At 41.2% G+C, this 25,917-nt stretch overlaps 1 protein-coding gene across 3 annotated transcripts in view; it reads right to left on the bottom strand.

Annotated features, from left to right (window-relative positions):
• The window catches only part of LOC131513743 (RNA-binding protein 24), a 240,629-nt gene that overhangs the window by 80,034 nt on the left and 134,678 nt on the right, over positions 1 to 25,917 (bottom strand). For 2 of the 3 annotated variants that reach the window (XM_058732922.1, XM_058732924.1), the window contains one exon: positions 17,313 to 17,390. The exons of the other annotated variant lie outside the window; for it this stretch is intronic. In XM_058732922.1, the coding sequence (XP_058588905.1) occupies positions 17,313 to 17,390 (78 nt within the window). The remainder of the gene's footprint in view (positions 1 to 17,312; positions 17,391 to 25,917) is intronic. 3 annotated transcript variants of the gene reach the window in all.

The following is a 25,917-nucleotide window of genomic DNA, read 5'->3' on the forward strand; positions in this document are numbered from 1 at the left end:
TCACAGAGCTAGAAAAGAACAATCCTGAAATTTGTATGGAACCAGAAAAGACCCTGTTAGCCAAAGGAATCTTGAAAAAGAAAACCAAAGTAGGAGGCATCACAATTCTGGACTTCAAGCTGTAATCATCAAGACAGTACGGTACTGGCACAAGAACAGACACTCAGATCAATGGAACAGAATAGAGAACCCAGAAATGGGCCCACAAACATATGGCCAACTAATCTCTGACAAAGCAGGAAAGAATATTCAGTGGAATAAAGACAGTCTCTTCAGCAAGTGGTGCTGAGAAAATGACAGCGACATGCAGAAAAATGAACCTGGACCACTTTCTCACACTATACACAAAAATAAACTCAAAATGGATGAAAGACCTAAATGTAAGACAGGCAGCTATCAAAAACCTCGAGGAGAAAGCAGGGAAAAATCTCTTTGACCTTGGCCGCAGCAACTTCTTACTCAACACGTCTCTGGAGGCAAGGGAAACAAAAGCAAAAATAAACTATTGGGACCTCATCAAAATAAAAAGCTTCTGTACAGCAAAGGAAACAATCAGCAAAACTAAAAGTCAACTGACAGAATGGGAGAGGATATTTGCAAACGACATATCAAATAAAGGGTTAGTATCCAAAATCCATAAAGAACTTACCAAACTCAACACCGAAAAAACAAACAATCCAGTGAAGAAATGGCAAAAGACATGAATAGACACTTCTCCTAAGAAGACATCCAGATGGCCAACCAATACATGAAAAAATGCTTAACGTCATTCCTCATCAGGGAAATACAAATCAAAACCACAATGAGATACCACTTCACACCTGTCAGAATGGCTAACATTAACAACTCAGGTAACAACAGATGTTGGCAAGGATGCAGAGAGAGAGGATCTCTTTTGCACTGCTGATGGGAATGCAAACTGGTGTAGCCACTCTGGAAAAGAGTATAGAGGTTCCTCAAAAAATTAAAAATAGAACTACCCTACAACTCAGCAATTGCACGACTAGGCATTTATCCAAGAGATACAGGTGTGCTGTTTCGAAGGAGCACATGCACCCCAATGTTTATAGCACCAGTATCAACAATAGCCAAAGTATGGAAAGAGCCCAAATGTCCACTGATGGATGAATGGATAAAGAAGATGTGGTATGTGTGTATACATATATATATATATATATATATATATATATATGTATACACACACACACACACACACACACACACACACACACACACACAATGGAGTATTACTCAGCAATCAAAAAGAATGAAATCTTGCCATTTGCAACTACGTGGATGGAACTAGAGGGTATTATGCTAAGCGAAATTAGTCCATCAGAGAAAGACAAATATCATATGACTTCACTCATATGAGGACTTTAAGAGACAAAAAAGATGAACATAAGGGAAGGGAAACAAAAACAATATAAAAACAGGGAGGGGGACAAAACATAAGAGACTCATAAATATGGAGAACAAACAGAGGGTTACTAGAGCAGTTATGGGAGGGGGGATGGACTGAATGGGTAAGAGGCATTAAGGAATCAACTCCTGAAATCACTGTTGCATTATATGCTACTTAACTTGGATGTAAATTAAAAAAATAAATTAAATAAAAATTAAAAAAAAAGAATTGGAAAACCTTCGTTTTCCACTTTTTTGCTCTTATTGGAAGGATACCAGACAAATATATTTTTGTGTTTTATCCCTTATTCACATGAGAATAAGAGTATTTGTTCATAACCAATCCATAGACCAGGGATAATCATGCTTAAGCCCTTTCATGATGGTCTTGTTGAGTGTGAATCTCCTTTTTGCTAGAAAACATGCACTCCATAAATATGGAAAGAAAAATCTCCTCTTCTGGACTCCCTGAAATCCTCATACTGTAAAAAGTGATAGGGTTGACTTTCTATGTACTGTTTCCACAAACACAGAGACAAGAGGAGGTTCCAAGAGAGTCATTTAATGGGTGATCTTGGGAGACGGTTTTCATCATCCAGAATATCTGGGGTCCGGTCGGTTTTGGATGGTTTACTCACTCTGTTTCTTGAGCACCTACAATGGGCGCTGGGCACAGGCTGGGCAGTCATGGCTCACAAGTACTGGATGATCACATTCTACCATCTGAGTCCCTTCCTGGTACTTACTGGTGGTAATTTATGTGATTACTCTCTACCTACGTGAACAATCAAATTGATTTGGTGCCATGGAAAACATAAGAGCATAAAGACTCAATCAGTATAGGGAAAACCATTAAGTGTGGGGTGACCGCATTCAAAGATACTAAAGACAAGTCAAAAGAAGTTAAAATGAGAACAAAATGAGAGCAAAGCGGTTCAGAGGAGTCACGTGCTAGAAAGTTCTAAGGTGTATGGTCGCACGCTTGGCTCACAGCTCCCTCCCCCTTGCCCCTGCTTCTCACTGATAAAACCATAGGGATGTGATTGTCCTTCTCCACCCTCTTTCTTCATATCCCTCCCACTGCTCCTCTTGGACTCCTCCCTGAAATCTTGTAAGATGGAAGAACAACGAAAAGTTGACTGAGCAAACTAAAGCCAAAAGAACCGTCCCAAATGCACTTCTTGGTAAGGTCTCTGAAGGCTCTGATTCTTTGGTGGCTATTTTTGAAAAGAATACTTCAATCTCAAGGACAGTACTGAGAACTACTGAATGACTCTGAATGTCTCCATCCAGGCCAGAGAAATGCTGTCAAGAGACGCCAAGTTAAGGCAAGAGCTCTCACTTTCCCACAAAAAGTATTTTAAAGACATGGATCATCCAGCATATGTCTACCAAAAAAGACCCTTCAAATTCTACAAAGTCAATTAAAATTATAGTGATAAATATCTCCTGTGGCCACCGTCAGTTTCAAATAGGTAAGGTAGGATATGGGCGTTTTATGAGCTATATATGCGGTTAGAATTCATTAAGGACTTGTTATTACAAGTGAGCAGTATGTTTATGCCCGCATTACAGGACTTATAATCCAACTTCTGACTTCCCAAGAGGAATCCTGTATACATTCAGCTATAGGATACCCAGCCAAAGAGAATGGTGGGGTTCCTGTTGTTTGAATGACTTAAATCCAATTTGTGTGATGTGCTACCCATCATTCTATGTGGAGAATCCGTCCAGGCAGAGATGGGATAAAGCCAGAAGTTTGCACTACAGCGTCTGTGGTTCTAAAGGCATAATTACCAGCTTCAGAGGGTTGACAGTGGACATTCACGACAATTTCACAGCCTCAAGAAAGGATCGTTTTCCACCATTATGTGAAAACTCTGCCCAGGAAAGAATCCATCTAATTGGAAAAATTTTCAACAGCATTTAAATATCAGGCCAGCTGGATCTCCATCACCCATGTGAATTTAATCAGCACATTCTTCCCAGAACCTATATTCTATAAGCATTGAATGCCTGAACTACATCTGTCACCCAAATCTGGTTGTGATCCCTTCTTGTCATTAAATGCTCCACGCCCACAAATATGAACCATTCTGTGGTAGGCCTCAAAGGCACTCCTTTTGTAAAAGGGTACATAAAGGAAATGGTACCTTTGAAATAAAATGCCTTTCCAACACCTAATCACCTGTTTTTCCTCTAACTTACCTTTCCCACATTCCCGTTAGGAATACTTTCTCATGGCTGATTCTACCTGGTTGATCCATGACTTACATTTTACCAGTTATACCCTCAACTGATATCTCAATCCATACCAAACTGACCTCCAAATATCTATCTCTTTTTTTTTTTTTTTAGGTAAATGACACCAGTATCACTAAATAAAAGTATCATTCCACTCTGTTCCCTCTTGTGCCACTGTAATCCATTAACCAAGCTTTTATTCTTCAAACCAAAAGTGATCAGGAGCCTGAGGCTCCCTTCTTAGCAAACTTGACATGAAATAAAATAGTTAGGACCATACTGTGTCAGAAAAGCATCAACTCGAACGATCTCTGAAGCTCTTAGAATCTTGTTGGGGAGAGGGATGGAAAATATGTCTAAAAAAATAACGGGCATGTTTCTGAAACGACACATAAACAAGTTATCTGTGCATTGACAGAAACTACTCTATAGGCGCTCAGGAAGTTCAAGGCTATGAAGACACCATCAGAAGGCACAGTTAATAGGCTCCTTAATACAGGAGAGGAGAGTGGGCAGGAAAGCTGAAAGGGTGGCCATGGTAGGGGCAGGAGTGCGGTAACAGCTAAGACCAGGGCAAAGTACAGGAATACATGAATCGTGACAAAGAACAGCACCCACACCATAGTTTTCCAAAGTGTGTTCGCACACAAATGAGATAATGACACGTACAGAAGTGCCAAATGTTAGGACAGCTCTGTAGCTGGCATCCGGTAAATGTTGGGTTAAAAAAAAAAAGCCTGAAGAAATAAGAATTAAAGAGGGCTAGAGTACAGAAGATGAACAGGCCCCAGTGGAGACCTGAAACGACCTCAGGCCAATTTATCTAAGAAGTGATTCCAGATATGGGGCCCCTGGGTGGATCAGTCGGCTAAGCGTCTGACTCTTGATTTTGGTTCAGGTCATGATCTCACGATTCCTGAGTTCGAGCCCCTGCACAGGGCTTTGTGCTGACAGTGCGGAACCTGCTTGGGATTTTCTCTTTCTCTGCCCCTCCCCTGCTTGTGCTCTCTTTCCCTCTTAAAATAAATAGACATTTAAAAAAAAAAAAAAAGAAAGAAAGAAAACACTAGTCCTCGAAGCAGCTGATCTGCCAAAATCTGACGAGAACATTTTTTTCTTATTTCGTTTATGAAAAGAAGTAATCATCAAAGGAGAAGCATATTCTCTAGGTATTTGCCACTGGAAACCTAAATAAATATTAAGCTGCAGTGGGGGAAACAATGTGGGGAAGGTAAGGAAAAAAGCTTGTGTGTGTTTTCTTCTCTCCAAGTTTGGGAAAAGAAGCTGCCTCTCTTGCTCAAGTTAGGAGGTGAGAGAGGCTGTAAAGCGGTGAATTTGGGTCTATTATTTTGGCAGGGTTGACTCGCTCCTGGTCAAAATTTACGTTTTACAATCTCTGGCGGGCACAGCACATTTCAATCAGCGTGTGCAGTAAGTAGCTTGTTTTCTCGGACATTTTATTCTGGATTATCTGTGGTGAGGGTACTTAGGGAAGTGTCTGCATTTTCAATTAAGAGCTAACTATACAAATTAAAAGTCCGGCACGGCGAGGCTTAAATCTAGCCCTCCCTCGTCGGTGCACATAAACACTAATATCAAATGATGGTTTCTGTCATGTGATCCGTCCCCCAGCACATACAAATATAGAACATGACCATAAAAAGTAACGGACCATGCCCTCTGCTAAGTAATTTATGCCGGCGGATCCAGGCTAGAATGCCAGCTGCAGTTACCTTCTCCCGGTCTGCTGTGTTCACACGTACGGCTTTGTACAGATGGACAGAATCTATGTCCTGCAAACAGGGCCCGAGTTAAGGCTACCGAAACCGCAAGCAAATGGTAAATGTGACGGCCGACACACGTGTGGCTTTTAAAAAAGATTTGTGGAATGACTCCACTGCCTGTCTTTAAATTAATTTCTGACTCAGGTCCTACAGGAAAAACTTGGGGCCTTTCCAATCTTATTTTTATTTTTTTTTGCGGCGGCTTTATGGTGACTAGCAACCAAATATTTAGCTTCGCAATGGAGAATGATAAACAGTCAGTAACTATTTTATTAAAGATGCAAAGTGATCCCAACGTTTGAGTAAATGGAGAACGAAAAATTCCCTGGTCATATTCTAGCCTTTGCGGAGAATTTGCCTTCAAGGCAGTCTGGAATGGAACAAACTTCGTATGAAATAGTTGATAAAACAAAGGACGTTATCCTTCTTTATTAACCTTTACCCCTCGGATAATCCCCCAAATCCCTTGTGTGTGAAAACTACCTCACTTCCTTTGGGCAGTCATTCATTATCTAATTCAAGTCTTACACAAAGAGAGATGAGCTAATGTGCCTTATCAGATTAAAAAAAAAAAAGTCACCACGAGTGATGGCCAACAGGACAGGATCTTAGCAAATCCTTTCTGCCTCCAAAGTCCTGGGTTGCTAAATACCTTTAAAGCTACTAACCCACGGTCACAGCTCACAGGCCCTTTGACAGCTTTATGTTCCTAAAACAAACAGTCTGGGCAGAAGAATGACAGAATTACCCTCCTTTCTGATTATCTTCCTCTCTGCATCCTGATAAACTAATGATTAGCTTTCCTGTTGGCATTCAGCACTGACTGGGTAGCTTCAGGCTGTCAACTCAAGCAGACCCTGATGGTATCACACAATCTTCTTCCTCTCCTTCCTTCCCTGGTGCTTTATTTTTCGTGAACCAGCATTATTCTCCAGCCTTCCCACCCTAGCCAGGGGGTAATTTCCAGGGTAATTTTCTTGCCATGGAAAGGCGCACATGGAAAGCAAAGGCTTCTTTCGGCCCCCACTTCTCCACCCACATGACACCGATCTACTCAGAAGGCTGCTGGTTACACACGGGCAATCCTGCAGGTATCAGGAAGCAATCAGTCTTACCCGCTCTTCACAGACTGTTCTTGAGCACAGGTTTTAGTTGGGCCTAAGTCTATGTACGCTTCTCCAGAAATTAAAAGCATATATGTATTGCCTTTGGTTGCCTTTGTGTCAGTAGTTTAGGCAGAACCAGTCCATTTAGTAATATCAGTAAGAGCAGAAACTTGTGCATATTTATGAAGTGTGAATACAGAGTTAATTCGGAAAAGGCTATAAAGTGGGCTGCTGGTTCGATGCTAACGGGCTACTCCTCCAGATCGCCGGGAAACACCAGTACTAAACGAAAACATAACTATGATACAAAGGATACAAACTTTTTATCTTTTATTTCTCTTCTCTTTTTTTCAGGATAAATGTGGAATCACATATTTTAAAAATCCACTTAAAATACTTGCTTGGCACATATTCACAATAGTTACTTAGCAGAATATTTTCTTGATGTCTTGATTTCTAAACGTCCTCAGGGAAAAAAAAAACACTTTTTAAAAAAATACTTTAAAGCAGGCATTCATTTTACATTAGGGCCAGAATTCTTTTATTGCATTATGTTATCTGTCATATGCCCCCTCACAAGAGAACTTAGCAGTGCTAATCATGGCCAAATCTCTCAAGAAAATTCAGCAACCCCAGCGACGCGGTGACATTTTCTGGGCATGGACTTAGGCAACACTTGGGAGTTTGGCTTTGTTTGCTTTTCCTTTACAATTTCCAGACCTGCCACCCGCACTACCTAAATTACCCAAGGCATGCTCTGAGATCAAAGTCACAAAACGGTTTTGTCTGGCATTTTAAAATATTGGACAATAACTCTACACCATGTAGTTATTATGGTAAAACACAACAGAAGCAACCAGGATTAAATCATTCTAGTTGAAAAAAAAAAAAAAACGTTTAAGGGGCGCCTGGGTGGCTCAGTCGGTTGAGCGTCCAACTTCAGCTCAAGTCATGATCTCACAGTTGATGAGTTTGAGCACCAAGTTGGGCTCTGTGCTGACAGCTCAGAGCCTGGAGCCTTCCTTGGATTCTGTGTCTCCCTCTCTCTCTGCCCCTCCCCCGCTCATGGTCCGTCTCTCTCTCAAACATTAAAAAAAAAAACCTTTAAGATATTTGTATACGTGTATCTATGTCTGTATCTCTCTCTCTATATATATCCAGATAAAATAAAAACAAATTCAGCTGTTGGATCTGAAGGTTTTCTTGTCTTTCTCTGGATGGTTCCTGGGGGATTAATTTGGAAAAACCCAAAGGAGTGTTTAGAAAGACAATATTTTCTCATGAGACAGACCTCACGTTAGCCAAACCAAGTTACCCACACAGACTGGCTAGACGTTCACCACACCTGAGGATACGTTCTTCCCAGCATACAGGTTGATGACATTTCCCAGCATCCCTTGCAACTAGGAATGGCCGCAGAACTGAATGAAGGTGGAGGTGATATATGCCACTTCCAGGCCTGGCCCATCAAACCTTCCCAGGAATGATCCAGCCTTCTCGTTCCCAATTCAATGGCTGAGGATGTAGAGGAGGTGGGACAAGATGAAAAAAGCCTGGTTCCCTGAATGACCTTGACTGTCAGCCAAACCCACCAGAGCAGACCTTACTGAGCAAGGAGAAAATGTCTACTATGGTACGCCTCTGAGATCTGGGGACTATTTCCTAAAGCAGTTGGACGCCCCTAACACTGAATTCTTCTATTCAGTCACCTGACACTCCCATGCTTTTTCTCATTTAATCCTCACATTAGCTCTCTGAGGTAAGAACTATTATCCCCACTTTATTTTTTGTTGTTGTTTTTTAAGTAGGTTCCACACCCAATGTGGGGCTCAAACTCATGGCCCCCAGATCGAGAGTCACATGCTCTCCTGACTGAACCAGCCAGGTGACCCTCCCATTTTAAAGATAAGGAAACAATGGGCTGAGTTTAACAGTCTCTCCCCAGGCGGGCAACTTACACGAGTTGGTTTGGTTGGAATGGCTCACTGTAAATGTACTGGGGACTTTACCAGATTAATTTGCCAGTGGTCACTCAGAAAAAGAGAGAAGATTCTCCAATTTAAGGAGACTCTGATAAATTTGTTTTTCTTGCATTTGGATTTGCAGAGCCAATGAGTAGATCCAAGTCCAAAGTTTCTATTCCTGATGACCCTCACAAATTAGGATGTTTTATAAAAGTCTCAAATATATTTATGCCTAGTAGTAATCTCGATCTATCATGCACCAAGCAATTATGTAAAGTCCTAAGGTTACTGCCATTAAGCTTTCTTGTTTAGTTTAAGATGAACAAATTATTAATAAACTCTAATGCTCCATGCAAAATCTGTTAAATGGGTACTTTGAGGAGACCACTGTGTGGGGGCATGTGCATTCACTCATAGATGGGAGGGATGGCCGCCTCTCATCTCCCTCCTCTTCTAATTTCCAGACTATGTGAGCAATGAAAGGACAATCAGTTTTAGAGTCCTGCTCAATACACAGGACGGTACTATTTCCTTTTAAAGTGCAAGTCCAGATAGAGACAGAAAAGAAGAGCGAGTAGAAGAAACTTTTCTCTCTCTCTCTCTTCTGGAAAAACAAAAAACCCAGACTTCCTGGTCTTTTCAATAGAATAAAATCCACGGTGGCAGTCAGTGACCATAAATCATCTTCCCTGAACTTGGAATTTAGGATTAATATTTTTTCTCCATGTACTGGTGCACATTAATTCTATTTGAACACACACACATACATGTGCACATGTGTATGCGCACACGTGCACGCACACGCACACACACACTTCATTTCACTGTCAGGTCTTGGCAGCATGAGAAATGTTGGAGAAGATATGGAAAGTATATGTGGGGGGAACAAGAATGCCTACTGTAATTGCCCACGGCAGGTGCAATTCACCATGCTGAAGCTTCCTCTCTGCTCCTGCAAATTAACTGGGGCTAGAGGTAGTGGGGCCTGGAGGGAAACCTCTTGGGAACCCCGTGGCGACAGCCTTCCTTGGGGGTGATGCCCATACCTGGCTTCAGAAGCATTGGTCTACTGGAGATTACATTTTCAGCACAGGGCAGAGTTTTGGGGTCTCCTAGGGTGGATGATTAAAGATCAGGTTTCACATCTCTCCCAGGTGATGTGAGATATTTCAATGCCAAAAAACACGTGTTTCACCTCTCCCTATTCAAGCGAACATTTCCTACATTTTATTTTACTTTTTTTAATGTTTATTTTTGAGAGACAGCGAGCGAGAGCAGGGGAGGGGCAGAGAGAGAGGGAGAGAGAGAATCCCAGACTCTGCATTATCAGCGCAGAGCCTGATGCGGGGCTCGAACTCATGAACTGTGAGATCATGACCTGACCTGAAATCCAGAGTCAGATGCTTAACGGACTAGCCACCCAGGTGCCCCTACAGTTGTATTCTGACATGAAACTCCTATAAATGATGTGCAGGGTGGCTCTTCTTGTATGTAGTATCTGTGAAAAGGACTCTGCATGGTGAGAGGGGTTCCAAAGGGAACAGGGCCCAAGCCTAGGTCCGGTGCCCAGGTCATTAACATGTCACTGAACTTCATTTTTCATGCTGATGGGTTAGAAATAACTCATTTTCCCTGTAACCGCCTGTTGTAAAAATAAACGCATAGTTGAGTGTTCCAAGTTGCCTCGCAAAATTCTGCACTTACGGAACGGGGGCTTGGTCATTTTCCATGTGAGAATCCTTTCCTCAACTGGGAAAAAGCCAGGCTTGATAAATTGTCACTCAAATTCCTAGACGAAAATACTGTAAGGACTAGGCCATTCTTCCGCCTAAAGATTATTTTTGTAAATTACAACAAGGAGAGAGAAGAAAAGCATGAGATGTTCTGCCCATGTTTTAGAACTTGTTCTGTATCATGAGTGTTGGAATAGGTCAATGAGAGGAAGGCTTTCAAAGTGTGAGATGTGATGAGCCATCACATTAGTCCTTCATGAAATCAGTTCAGTAGGTCCACAGAAGGGACTAGAAGAAAAATATGAGAATGTGGTATACCTGGTAAGCACGACTGTGGTTTTGTAGAACTGGGTGGTGAAACAAGATATACTTTTTTTATGGGTCAACAGTTGAAGAAAGTTTTGGAAGCCTTTATGTTGGAGAATATAAGAAACCCGTTTTTTACTCCAAAGTAAGAGAGGAAGGTTTGAAAATGGATGTCGTCATTGTCAACCGGGGCTCCAGACACACCTCTTACCCTGCTTCTCCCAGACAGAAGGAGGGGTGAGTGTGGATGGATGAGGGAGCAGGTAGGGAAGAGAAAGCAAACGGTAGGGAGGCATCATGCTTTGGTTTGTGGCTCACAGTCTTATTTAAGAACCTGATTAATTATTTTAAAGTCTGGCAAGAAGAAGGGAATGGAGGCAATCTCTATTAGTTTTCTATGGCTGCATAACAAATTACTACAAAGTCAGTGGCTTAAAACCACATCCGTGTATCACCTCACAGTGTCTTCAGGTCAGAAATCTAGGCAAGGTCAAGCCAGATTCTCTGATCAGGGTGTCAGGGCTGAATCAAGGTGTCAGCAGTGTTCCATCTTCAGCTTGGGGTCCCCTCCAGGGCTCACATGGGTTGTTGGAGAGATTGATCCCTGTTTCACTGCTGGCCATTGGCAGGGGTCCCTCTCAGCATCTAGAGGCTGCCCCTCTGACAACTCGGTAGCTCAGGTCTTTAGAGCCAGCAGGAGAGTCTCTCTCCAGCCACCAGGATGGTCTTGGGTGACATAACAATCGCAGGAGTGATACCCCATCTCCCTGCTCATAACTTAATCAAAGTAATGCTATCCCACATCTTCACAGATGCCACTTACATTCTAGAGGAGGAGATTATACTGGGAGTGCCCATTAGACAGTGGGGATCTTAGGGCCATCTTGGAATTCTGCAATTCCAAGATGCAATTCCAATAGTTACAATCCACATAAAGCAACAACCATCAAGCATCTCGAACAGCCTAAAAGAAATGTGCACGTCTGCATTTTCCAACCTGGTGTGTCAGCCTTCTGCAGGACATGAATACATGTCCCTCTTCAAAAAGCCTCCACGGTCAGGGCGCCTGGGTAGCTCAGGCAGTTAAGCATCTGACTTCGGCTCAGGTCATGATCTCAGTTTATGGATTTGAGCCCCACACCGGGCTGTCAGTGCAGAGACCGTTTCAGATCCTCCCTCCCCCTCTCTCTCTGCCTCTCCCCCACTCATGCTCTCTCAAAAATAAATAAACATTAAAAAAAAAAAAAAAGAGCCTCCACAGTCAATTTAGTTTGGGAAAATGTGGGTTTAATAACATTTAACATATTTCTTTACTGAACAGAATATGGGATTTCCCCAAACATCTTTAACCCTGAAAATATTTTTCGGGTTTGTGCTAACTCAATTCACCACATTATTAATATTAATATGGCTGTAATACTACTATTATACTAGAAAGAGTTGTATTATTGTTCTTGTATTATCGTTTTATTCCCTCTGTGATGCCTTTCCTGATCACCTTTGTCTATGAGATCCTTCTTCTCTAGATTTTGGTAACACTAATGGTTTACCTTGCTTGATTGGCAGTTTGCTTACAATTGAGAAATATAAAATACTTGTCGATGGTCACCCCCTACTAAATTTAGTCTCTTTGAAGGCCAGAACTCTGGCTTAAGGCCCCAGTGTAGAGCATTGGAGACAGCTGTGCAGTGGGAAGCATGGTGGCTGAGATTTCTGGGGACCCGAGTTATCTGGGGGTAATTTATCAGCTTAGGGACTAATGAGCAAACCTGTTACCCTCTCTCTGAACCTCTCCTGGATCCCCTTTAAACTGAAAGTGTTGCAAGAGATGATCTCTGAGGTCGCTTCGCACTGAATAATCTGTATCTGCCTGTCTCCAAGCCCTGCCCCATCACATGAGTATCTTTATGGTGCCTGGCCCACTGTATGCACTTCAAAAAAATATGTTTGTTGACTGAATACTTTTGAACTTACATTGTTGTGGGTTCCTGTATTTTATCAGTGCTCTTCCGTGTTCTAGGATGTTGCTAGCTTCCAGCTGGCCGAGATGCTTACCTGGTCTTGTGCATCTAGCTTTTACAACCCTCAGGCTGCAACTGACCTAATGTAGCTTTGACCTTGTGCTATGCTTCTGTAACATAGGTGGTCTTCTTCATTAACGGGGATGGAAGGCAACCCCCTGGGAGGTGCACCTGTCGTAAAATATCTTCTTTCCCAATGCCTGAATCTCCTGTTAAAGATTCATTCTCTACCCTTTTCTCTTAGAGCTCTATTACAACTCTAAAGAAATAAATACAGGAGTTATTATTTAGTAACTCATGCAGTAAGAAGTAAGCTGCCTTGTAATAGGCATGTAGTGGGCACGAAAGAAACCTCTGCTGTTGTGAGCCCCTAGGATGTTGGAGATGTTTGTTACAGCAGCATAACACCATCTGCTTCGATGCAGAAATGTCAGGAGGAAAGCACAGGGGGTTGACAATTGATTGCTAGGGGATTTTGTGCTTGTGGGGATTTTAGGTGGCGACATCTAATGCTGCACACAGTTTATTAGCAACAGACCAACAGCATTAGCGTCACCAGGAGCTGACTAGAAATGCAGACTCTCGGGCCCTGCCCCAGACCTACTGAACCAGACTTTGTACCTCCAGGTGATTCAAGTGAAGATTAAAGTTTTGAGAATCAGTGGCCTAGAGGCAACTGGAAATGAGAGTCTGAAGCACCTGAAATAAATCTGAGCTAGAGGTGTAACTGGGTGCAATCCACATTCCACAGGTTCTTAAGTGTGGCCGGTCCCTGGACCAGCAGTATCGCCATCACACGGAAACCCTTTTTTGTTTTTTGTTTGTTTTTGAGAGATAGGGCCTGAGTGGGGGTGCGGCAGAGGGAGAGGGAGAGGGAGAGAGGGAGAGAGAGAGAGAGAGAGAGAGAGAGAGAGAGAGAGAGAGAATCTCAAGTAGGCTCCAAGCTGTCAGTGCAGAACCCGACACAGGGCTTGATTGGAGATCAAGAGTCAGACGCTTAACCACCCAGGTGCCCCATGTAGGAACTTTATTTCAGAAATGCAGATTCTTGGGCCTCAACCAAGATCTACTGACTCAGAAACTGTAAAAGGGGCCCAGAAACCAGTGTTTTAACAACCCTGGATATGAGTCTCATACACACCGAAGTTTGGGAGCCTCTGTCACATACCAGTGAGTTGAAATAACAGGAGTTACTACTCTCCTGAATGAAGGGGATGGTTATCACATTGTCCCCATGAGAAAATACCACCTGTTTCGTGGTCATTTTCTTTATACTGTATCTTCTAGAAGGTACACGGGGACAATCAAGGCCTGGCTGTGGACTCTTTTTACCACGGTGATGACCTCTCAAATCTGCTTTTCTATCTGGTGGATGTACTAGGACAAAGCTGTGGGTAAAGAAGCAGAGGACAGAAAGGGAGGGGACATCAAACAACTGCTTTGCCTTGTGCCTCCTTGATCCTGCTGGGCCTTATTGCACTTGAAGTGCTGTGATGAGTGCTACAGAAAACACTTCCTGGGAGGGAGTCCCCTGGAACAGATCCAGGCCTCCCCCCTTTTACCAAGAATGCGAGAGAGGGGCGCCTGGGTGGCTCAGTCGGTTGAGTGTCCAACTTCGACTCAGGTCATGATCTCATGGTTCGTGGGTTTGAGCCCCGCGTCAGGCTCTGTGCTGACAGCTCAGAGCCTGGAGGCTGCTTCGGATACTGTGTCTCCCTCTCTCTCTCTGCCCCTCCTTGCTCAAGCTCTTTCTCTCTCAAAAATAAATAAAAACATGATAATAATAACAAAAAAGAATGCAGTAGAGTAAGAACGGGAACCCCAGCTGTCATTCCCAATGGTCTGCACAGCCACATGCTAACCCATATGCATCCCTGACTGCAGCTCACTTTGGGATGCCACGGTTCTACAGCACTCATTTATTCCTTAACTTGTTCCGTAACTCGTTCACTTTGTGCAGTATTTAATGGGTGACTTTTACGTGCAAGGCCCACGAGGCCCATGGAGAGGTCTCTTGTGTTTAGAAAAGGGACTGGGGGGAAGGTGGCACCAGCCAGGAAGGTCATGGCTCTTCCCTGCACCTGAGACTCCCAGGGATGCACCAAACCGGCCTCTCCTCCTACTTCAATCACAGAAAAGCCGGGCTAAGGCCGCATCTAGAATGCAGTGCACTGTGATCTTCTAGTTTCACTGTTCCCTTTTGCAAAGGAGGGGGTGGGAAAGCAGGGATGGAGGAGGCCAGGGAGGAAAATGCATCCACAGCAGAACACACAGTATCTCCATCCTTACAAAGCTGCCTGCCTAGGGCTGTGCACTAACTCCCCATTTCACAGGAGGGGAGTGATACAGCCATCCGTGGTGGGGCGGTGGGGATGGCTGGCCACTCTGGCTGCAAGTTCAAATCACCTGATAAGCCCAGAAAATGCTCAAGGCCAAGACCAGTCCTTGAACCACTTAAACCAGACCTTCTCAAAGTGAGATCCAGGCGCCAGTATTAAAAAAAAAAGAATGTTCTGGGTGATGCCACTGCACAGGTGGGGCTGGGAACCGCTGCTCCAGGGAGGGTAGGGGGTCTTGCCCCTTTATGGAGCTGAGAGCTTCCTCCCCTGAAAGTCAAAGTCCCAGTTTCTCAGGATTCTCAGCAAAACGTTTTCAATTTCAAGAGTTTGTTTTAGAGTTCAAAGGGAGCTATTCAATTTAAGCTATTGTATTAAAATGACCATCCAATTATCTTCTATATTTTTAATTTTTTTATTTTGTGAGAGAAAGAGCATGGGTGTGCATGAGGGAGGGGAAGATGGGGGGAGAGAGAAAGACAGAGAGAGAAAGAGAGAGAGAGAGAGAGAGAGAGAGAGAGAGAGAGACGCTGACAGGTACCACCCTGGGATCATGATATGAGCCGTAATCAAGAGTCGGATGCTCAACCTACTGAGCCACCCAGGTGTCCCTTTTATATTTTTATGGTTGTCACCAAACTTCTGATGCAGAATATTTAGTGAAAAGAACAATTCTTATTTTTTTCTTGTTTAACAATGTATGCTGGTCATAGATCTATTTTTGTTTTTTTGTGTTTTTTTTTTGGTTTTTTTTTGTTTTTTTTTTGAGAGAGGGCACAATAAGCAAAGGGCAGAAAGAGAGAGAGAGAGAATTCCAGGAGGGGCAGAGGGAGAAAGATAGATGGAGGAGGTGAGAGATAGAGACAGAGAAGTGGGGCTCACCCGATTCGGGGCTGGAGCTCACCTGGTGTGGGACTTGAACTCACAAACCGTGAGATCATGATCTGAGCCAAAGTCAGATGCTTAAAGACTGCAGATCTATTTTTAATGAATAATTTCATTCACTACACAATCAATATGGCCAGAACATTGTTATTACGAATCCTTGGTAGAGAGCACGATGTTATTTACATGAGACAATGTCTGTGGTTTGGGCGGGGTGGGGAGGCGGTGCTGGGTTTAGAATGTGGTAAATTCTAAATGGCCTGGGGAATGAGAAGGAGCCCTTCCAGCCATCACTTTGCTCTTAACATCCACTATTATGTTTTTTTAATTTTTAATATTTATTTATTTTTGAGAGAGAGAGCGAGAGAGTGCAAGCATGAGTGGGGAAGGGGCAGAGAGAGAGGAAGACACAGAATCTGAAGCAGGCTCCAGGCTCTGAGCTGTCAGCACAGCTCAGAGCCTGAGCGTGGCTGGAACCTGCGAACTGTGAGATCATAACCTGAGCAGAAGTCGCATGCTTAACCAACTGAGCCACCCAGGCGCCCCACATCCACTATTATTTTTATATGAAAGTTTACTCTGGGCCTTATGTAGCAATGTGATGTTAGGTTAAAAGTTGTTAGAGACTGCACTGACATTCCCTAACTATCCACATACACAATACATTTAAGAAGCGTTGACAGCCTATATCTATGCCAACTATGAAATCAAAGGTAATCGAATTCATACAGGCAATTTATAGATGATGACAGATGTGAACAGGTTTGATAACAAAGTAGCACAAAATACGAACTAAAAATCAGTGGTAAAGTCTTTCTTAGTTAATAAAACGATTGTGAGACTGGCAAAAAGAATAGGCCCTCTTCTATGGCTAATATTCCATGGTGTGTGTCTGTCTATGTATCTATCTGGTTATCTACCTGATCACATCTTCTTTTTTTAATGTTTATTCATTTTTGAGAGAGAGAGAGACAGAGAGAGAGAGAGAGAGAGCAAGCTGGAGAGAGGCAGAGAGAGAGCGAGACCCAGAATCCGAAGCAGGCTCCAGGCTCTGAGCTGTCAGCACAGAGCCTGACGCGGGGCTAAAACTCACGAACCACGAGATCACGACCTGAGCTGAAGTCAGACGCTTAACCGACTGAGCCACCCAGGCGCCCCTGATCACGGTGAGACAGGGTAACTACATTTATCCGGGTGATGTGCAGAATTGTCAATTCACTATGTTATACACCTGAAACTAATATAACATTGTATGTGTCAACTACATTTCAATCAAAGAAAAAGAAGAGGCTACAGAAGACATAAAGAGATTGACTTTTTAACCTGGTGATGTCAATTGTAATAGTATGAATTTGGCCATGAAAAGATTATGAAGACAGAAGAAATGTTCCACACCAGAAGACAGACCTATATGCTACACGTCTCACTTTGGGGATGTCTCTCAGAGTAAATGGTTCTGCTGCCTCCTTGTTGTCTGTCTTACACTAACCATTCTCTAGGCCGCCTTGCCTCTCGAAATACACTCTCACCTCTTGGGGTTGTTGGTACTGAGAGGCCATCAGAAGGAAAGCCCGCTGGGCCTGGAAAGCACTATGCACCATTTCCGCCTGGGAACAAAGAGAAAGAGCCAAGTTTAGATGTTTGAGCTTCAACACACAGTTACCATATAATCCAGCAATTCCATCCCTAGGTATAAACCTCCAAAATGAAAACATATGTCCCCATAAAAACTTGCTAATGAATGTTCACAGCAGCATTCTTCATGATAGCCAAGATGTAGAAACAACCAGAATGTTCATCAAGTGATGAATGGCTAAACAAAATGTGATATATCCGTACAATGGACATTACTCGGCATTAAAAAGAGATGAAATGCTGATACATGCTACAATGTGGGTGAACCTTAAAAACATGCTGAGCGAAGGAAGCCAGTCAGAAAGACCACATTTGTATGATTCCATTGATATGAAATGTCCAGAATAAGCAAATCTAGAGAGACAGAAAGGACATTCGCAGTTGCCCGGGGCTGTGGGAGAGAGGAATGGAGGTTTCTTTTGGGGGTGATGCTGGAATCACACAGTGCTGATGGTTTCACAACTTGGGGAGTACACTAAAAGCAACTGAACTGTTCACCCTGAAAGAGTGAATATTATTACGTGTCAATGACATCCCAATAAAGCTGTTAAAAAATGTCTGAGTCCCAAAGTACCATCGTTTTCAAAAGGTATCTCTCCCGTCCTCATTCACGGGGTGCCCAGACCTGTGTGTTCTATGCCTTCTAGTGGAAAGAAACTTGTCCCTTAAGTCATTCCCATAAATATATGTTCCCCATGAGCCAGTGGCTTCTACAACTAACCATTAAGACATATTTGGAGGGGTCCTGGGTGGTTCAGTCGGGTAAGTGGCTGACTTCAGCTCAGGTCATGATCTCACGGTTCAAGGGTTCGAGCCCCGCGTCGGGCTCCGTGCTGACAGCTCAGAGCCTGGAGCCTACTTCAGATTCTATGTCTCCCCCTCTCTCTACCCCTCCCCTGCTCACATTCTGTGTCTCTCCATCTCTCAATAATAAATAAACATTAAAAATTAAAAAAAAAAATTAAAAAAGAATACCAAGAAGAAAATAATTCCAAATACTTGTATCACCTACAAATGACCATTTTTGGCAGAATGTTTCTAGGTTTTAAGAAAATGCACTGTTTTCAGAAGACAAAGTATAATGACTTAGAATAATTTTTAAATGCAAATAATTACAAATATTAAAGTTTAATAAAATGACTCACAATCTAGAAATAATCTTTATTAACAACAGATGAACACTATTGTATCACCTTTTAAGATCTATATGCACAGACTTTTATAAGATGGGACCATACCCAAGGTACTATTTTTTAAGAAAAAAAGTATAAATTTTGATTATGGTTGAGCATTAGACATGAAAGAGAAAGAATTGGTAAACTTAAAAGCTTCTGCACTGTTATAATTAATATGTCTTAAATGATCATTTCAAGGTGTATATATATATATATATATATATATATATATATATATATAAAATATTAAGAGATTGGAATAATTATGTATTTGCATTTTAAATTACCTGGTATAACTGACTGACTTCTAACTGATAAAGATGAGAATATAAAGTATGTTCCTACTTTTTTTCTATCTCTGGCTCCCTATATTTCCTATGTGTTTACTTATTTTTCTTTTGTTCTAGTTGTGACATACATATCCTATTTGTAACATTAATTCACAGACTTGAGGATCAGTTCCATGTGTAAACACACCTATGTTTCTCACCAGTCATTTTACCATGAATTCTCCGGATCTAGGTTATCTTGATAATTTTTTTGCTGGCCGAACCTAATTATCTATTATTTTCTTCAAAAAAAGATCTCCAAGTTGCTTTTCGTTCTTCAAGTCTGGACACGTCTCCCCGTTGTCTTTATATTTTCACAGAATCTTGGCTGAATATAACCTCCTTGGGTCACTTTCTTCCTCCATTTTCAGATAGCATGGCACTGAATGTGGCAATGGAGAAATCCGAAGCCGGCTTGGTTTTTTTCTCTCTTGCAGAAAATTGGCTTTTTCTAGTTTGACACCTGGAGAATTCTTTCTTCATCCTCGGGGTTTAACAGCTTAACCACAACGCGTTTGGGTCTTGAGGATTCTGTGTTATATCTGCTGGAGTAGGCTTGGCCCTTTAGTTGTTTGTAGGAGAGTTTCCTTACATCATTCAAGACGCCTCTGTTCCATTTGTTAGAATCTCTGTTCAGGGACTCCATTCATCATCTTTAGATTATGAAATATTTGAGTGTCTCTGTATCTTCTAGATTCTCTCTGTCCTTAATTTCTTTGTCTTTCATCTGTATTTACTGTGATCATATGAAGTCTTTATTGTGAGTTAACAGATTTTTCAACAGGATCTCTTATATACATTCACATTTTAAATTTATATATCATTTCTGCGTGAATGTTGTTTTTGTTCTTGATTTATTACCATTCAATTTTCCTTTGCATTTCACTCTTATTCTATCACTTTGTCTTTAAGCTATTTAAAACTGTTTATACTCTTATTAAGTTCTGAGAGTGTAAGTTATACTCTTATTAAGCCATTGTGAGGAATCTGTGTCTGTTCCTTACGTTTCCCTTTCTTCGAGTGTGAGCCTGTGCTTTCCCTTTGCATGCTATCTTCCTGTCTGACACACTACCTCTAGCTGTCCTGAAGGTGATTCCATGAGCCTTTTGCTACCATTTTGGGGGCCGGGTTATTTTCCCCTTCACTCAAGGGTTTGTGCTCTGTCAACTCTTTTAGAGCCTGATGGAATGGGACGAGACGGACAGCTCAGTGAGGTGATGTCCAGTCTTTGAGAATTTGGGTGCTACTCATTCTTCTGAGAATAAGTTGAGTATCCTAAACCATGATTTGCTCCACATTCCTGGGACATACACCATTCTGATGGAGTGGTCCCACAGATTTTAGATCATCCCTCCAATTCAGAACCCAGACATGAACCATCATCTACACAGGGAAGCAGCCCTATGGTTCCCTTTTCCCTTTTATTTTCTTCTCCTGATTTCATTTCCTTTAAGGTATGTTTTTAAGGGGGTGGAGAATAGGGGCAGAGCTATGAACCAAAAGCTGCTTAGCCATCAGTTACTGAAATGTATTGCTTTCGGTTATCGCTTTCTTGTTTACTTACTATTAGTGAATTTTTTTTTTTTTACCTCTTTTCTTTTTTCTTCTCTTGGCTCATCGTAGTTGTACAATTCTGATTCAGTTGTGTTTTTTGGTCACAGGTTGTATCTTTTAACTTTCTGATTTCACCTTTCATCTCTTCTTATTTACTTACTATTAGTGAGTTGTTTTTGTTTTTTTTTTTAACCTCTTTTCTTTTTTCTTCTCTTGGCTCATCGTGGTTGTACAATTCTGATTCAGTTGTGGTTTTTTTGGTCACAGGTTGTATCTTTTAACGTTCTGATTTCACCTTTCATCTCTTCCTTGTTAGTGTCACATCTGGTTTGGGGCAGTTTCTATCTCTCTGTCACCAGGGATAACTCTTTCTTCTCTGATAAATAGGTAAGAACCAGTATAACACATTTAATACATTTTGAATAACAGATAGCTAGACCATTAGGATTAGGTTCATTTCATCCTGGTGTCAATATCAAACAATTTTCTGGACTGGAGGGATAAATGTATCAACCAAATGGGAAATTACAACTTTTTAAATTGAAGAATAATTGACACACAATATTACATTAGTTTCAGGGGTACAATATAGTGATCCGATATTTATATATACTATGAAATGGTCACTACAATAATTCTAAGTTACCATCTGTCACTCTACAAATCTGTTACGATATTATTGGCTATATTCCCTGTGCTGTAATTTATATCCCCATGTCTTACTTATTTTGTAGCTAGAGGACTGTCCTTCTTAATCCCCTTTACCACTTTCATCCATCTCCCACTTTGTTCCCCTCTGGCAACCATCAGTCTGTTCTCTGAATCTATGAGTCCGCTTCTGTTGTTTTGTTTGTTTTGTTTTTCAGATTCCATGTATGGGTGAAATCATGGCACTTGTCTTTCTCTGCCTTATTTATTTCACTTAGCATAAATACCCTGTGGGTCCATCCATGTTATTGTATATGGCAAGATTTCATTATTTTTTTATGGCTGAGTAACATTCCACCTCTTCTTTGTCCATTTATCTATCAATGGACATTTGGGGTGATTCCATATCTTGGCTATGGTAAATAATGTTGTGATGAACACAGGGGTGCATATGTCTTTTAAAATTATTGTCTTAATTTTCTTTGGATAAACACCTAGATGTGAAATTGCTGGACCATAGGGTAGTTCAATTTTTAATTTTTTGAGGAACCACCATACTGTTTTCCACAGTGGTTGCACCAATTTACATTCCTACCAACAGTGCACAAGGGTTCCCTTTATTTCCATGCCCTCAACAACACTTGTTATATCTTGTCTTTTGGATAGCAGCCATTCTGACTGGTGTGAGGTGATATCTCACTGTGGTTTTGATTTGCATTTTCCTGATGGTTAGTAATGTTTAGCATCTTTTCATGTGCCTATTGGATATCTGTATTTCTTTGGAAAGTGACTATCTAGGACCTCTGCTCATTTTTAAATCAGATTGTTTTTTTAATTTATTTTAGGTTGTATGAGTTCTTTATACATTTTAGATATTAACCTCTTGTTTGATACATCATTTATGAATATCTTCTCCCTTCGGTAGGTTGCCTTTTCATTTTACTGGTGGTTTCCTTCACTGCAAAACCTTTTTAGTTTGATATGGTCCCACTTGTTTATTTTTGCTTTTGTTGCTCTTGCCTGAGAAAACAAATCCAAAAAAAAAAAAAAATTCCATCTAGGAATTGTATGGTTTCAGGTCTTACATTTAAGCCTTTAATCCATTTTGAGCTAATTTTTGAATATGGTGTAAGGAAATCATCCAGTTTCATTCTTTTGCATGTAGCTGTCCAGTTTTCCCAGGACAATTTGTTGAAGAGAGTATCTTTTCCCCATGGTATGTTCTTGCCTCCTTTGCCATAGATTAACTGACCATATAAGTGTGGGTTTATTTCTGGGCTCCCTCTACTGTTTTATTGGTCTGTATGTCTGTTTTTGTGCCTGTATCGTCCTGTTTTGATTATGATAACTTTATGGTATAGTTTGAAATCTGAAACTGTGATACCTCCATCTATGTTCTTTTTTTTCCTCTAGATTACTTTGGTTATTCAGGGTCTTTTGTGGTTCCTTAGGATTATTTGTTCTAGTTCTTTGAAAAATGTCATTGGTATTTTGATAGGAATTGCACTGAATCCATAGATTGTTTTACATAGTATGGACATTTTAACAATATTAATTCTCCCAATCCACGAACACAGCATAACTTCCCATTTATTTGTGTCATCTTCAATTTCTTCCATCAATGTCTTATAGTTTTCAGAGTACAGGTCTTTTACCTCCTTGTTTAAATTTATTCCTAGGTATTTTCTTCTTTTTGATGTCACTGTAAATGGAATTCTTTTCTTAATTTCTTAATTTCTGTTACATCAACGTTAGTGTATAGAAACAGATTTCTATATATTGATCTTGTATCCTGCAACTTTACTGAATTAATTTATTAGCTCTAACAGTTTTTTGGTGGAGTCTTCAGGGTTTTCTCTATATAAGCTATGGACATGTCATCTGCAAATAGTGACAGTTTTACTTCTTCCTTTCCAATTTGGATGCCTTTTATGTCTTTTTCTTGCCTAATTGCTATGGCAGGATTTCCAATATTACGTTCCATAAAGTGATGAGGGGGGTAGTGACTAGTTTTTGTCATTCAACTTCATTAGTATGTTTTGGCATCTGACAAATTTTTCCAAAATGTTTACTGAAATGAGCACCTTGATCTTGTTTCTAACTTTTCTCATCATTTCTCATTCAAGGAATTTTTTCTACCGAGGAAAAAAAAGCTTCAGATCAAACCAAGATTTGTAGACCATTTACATTTAAAACAACAAATTCAATCATCATCAACATACCAGAGTAAGTTTCATGAATGTTTACATGAGGGTATATCCTCCATTTTGTAGTACACTCCATTTTGTAGATAGTACACTATCTCCTCTTCTATTTGTCCTGGTACCCTGATTGCTGGGATTATATTGCTCAAAATTTCAAATTTTGGATGTTCCTTAAGGAAGAATAGAGGATTTTCAGTATTTATTGTCCTGGAGGCCATTATGACCTTATGAATGCAAAGTTATGAGCTGCATGAATGTTTATCCACGTATCAAAGTGTGTATTTTCAGTGGTTCAGAAGGACTTTTGTCAGTCTCTAATGACCACATTTCCGAAAAGAAAACTATGAAATATAGCTTTCCACAGCTTGGATATAAATAAAATACTTGCACATCTCTCAGCCACAATAATATAGAGTATTGTCCTCATCTATGACAAGCCTTGCTGAGTTGACTGAACTATAGTTGCTGTGGAACAGTAATTCAGGATTGCCTGACTTCTGTAGTTGAACTGCTGGCTCAGAGGTGGCATTGACAATATTTTTGTAGTTATCTCAGGATGAACACTATCATTAGTGTTTTTTACTTTCCCTACAAAGAATATTTAGCTGTTGGTAGTAGAGTAATTTTCTGGTGGTCTAATCAGAAAGGCGGCCAATTGTATTAATTAGAATCCTTCCCCAAATGGCCTTTCACTCAACAAGAGAGCCGGAGTTGGAGTGGAGAATGGCTCAATACCTAGATACCCGCTTCAACTCTTTCACTTTGCTTATGAAGAGAAATCTTTCTGAGGATTCAGCTGTGCACTTCTCCCAGCTCCCTAAAACTCTGGGCATAATTAGCGGACTATAAAGCACATTCATGTTTAACTCATCAGTCCATGTTTCAAAGGATTTTCATTCCACACTTGAGATATTGTGATCTACCTGCTTCTACTGGAATGTTCTGTGAGTCCCCTCAACCAGACAGCATCCTATTTAGGAGCAATTTTACTAAACCTGCTGAGTTCTGACAACTCAAAAGGGAGAATTTGGCTCACTCAGGCAGCTCAAAACATTGTGAAAGAAAATGCCAAACGTAGGGATTTTCAGTAACAACACATAATTGCGGGTTTTTGCTGAGTTTGTCCATCACATGTGTGCAGGGCTCAGAGAGCCTCAGTGACCTTTGTGGGTGTATATGTGCATCTATCTGTCTCTGAGCACGTGTGTGAAGAGAGGAAAGGGAGACTATTTAAGACTCAAGGCTATGCATTTGGTTTAAACTCAATCCACTATCACTTAGGTAAATGGGATTCTTGGATAGATGGAACTGTGGACCACTTTTTTTTTTTTTTTTTTTTTTGCCCTAGGAACACACAGTAGGACAGAGTAGGAGAATGAATTTTGGTAATCAGTTTAAAGTAAACCTCAGGACTAGGAGACGCCAGCCAAGTATGACTCATTTCCATCTAATCCCCTCAGGAGAGAGCTGACTCCCTGGGGAAGCCCAAGTGATCTCTAAATACTCATCAAATCTTTGCATTGTTTCACAGGGAATGTTACAGGCTGAAAAATACCATGTGGATGAAAAAATGAACAGGTGCAACTGGGAGAAAGGGTGTAGGAAAAACATGGAGGAGACGAAAAAGTACCCAATCAGGGCATCTGTAATGAAGGGATTCCCAGGTCTTCTGAAACAGCATCAGCCTTCTTGAGAACCAGACAGTCAAGGGAAGGGGGTCCTCCTCTTCTAAGGCCAGGGGAAAGGGCATCTGTCTTTGGATGCAGTATGTGGACTCTGGAAAGGTCATAGTCAATGCCATCCCCACTGCCCTCCCTAATTAGTCTGCTAATGCCCTATATTTTATAATTAGAGATTTTGTATTTTTAGATTTTATTCCTTAGGGGCCTCTAATCAGGGGCCTTTAACCCTAAAGGAGAAGTTCCTTGAGTTTCAGCAAAGAGGGACCTGGGAGATAAAAGCAAGACAAGAAAATGGGTTGATGAAAAGAGGTGACAGGATGACAAAAACAAATTTGACCACTTCTCAATTTTGCTTAAAATAAATTGAAGATGCCTAATTTTTCTTTTAATTTTTTTTTAACGTTTATTTATTTTTGAGACAGAGAATGACAGAGCATGAACGGGGGAGGGTCAGAGAGAGAGGGAGACACAGAATCTGAAACAGGCTCCAGGCTCTGAGCAGTCAGCACAGAGCCCGACGTGGGGCTCGAACTCACGGACCGCGAGATCGTGACCTGAGCCGAAGTCAGCCGCTTAACCGACTGAACCACCCAGGCGTCCCTGAAGATGCCTAATTTTGTAACAACGAATGTAAGCACCAATTCTATAAAGTCAGATTATGAAAGGCATCTGGGTTGACATATTAAGAACCATAAAGAAAGCTTACACCAGTGCTTCTTAGCCGTAAGTGTGTATTATAGTCACCGAGAGGGTTTGTTAAAACAGAGTCCTATCCGCCGAGTTTCAGATTCAGTAGGTTTCCATGAACCTGAGAATTTACATTTCTAACAAATACTACTTGCTATAATTGCTTATTAATTCTAAGAGGTCTTTTTTGTCAAGTCTCTTGGATTTTCTTGATAGATAA

Source organism: Neofelis nebulosa, chromosome 6 (genome assembly GCF_028018385.1).
Source record: "Neofelis nebulosa isolate mNeoNeb1 chromosome 6, mNeoNeb1.pri, whole genome shotgun sequence".
In the NCBI taxonomy this organism is placed as follows: Eukaryota; Metazoa; Chordata; class Mammalia; order Carnivora; family Felidae; genus Neofelis; species Neofelis nebulosa.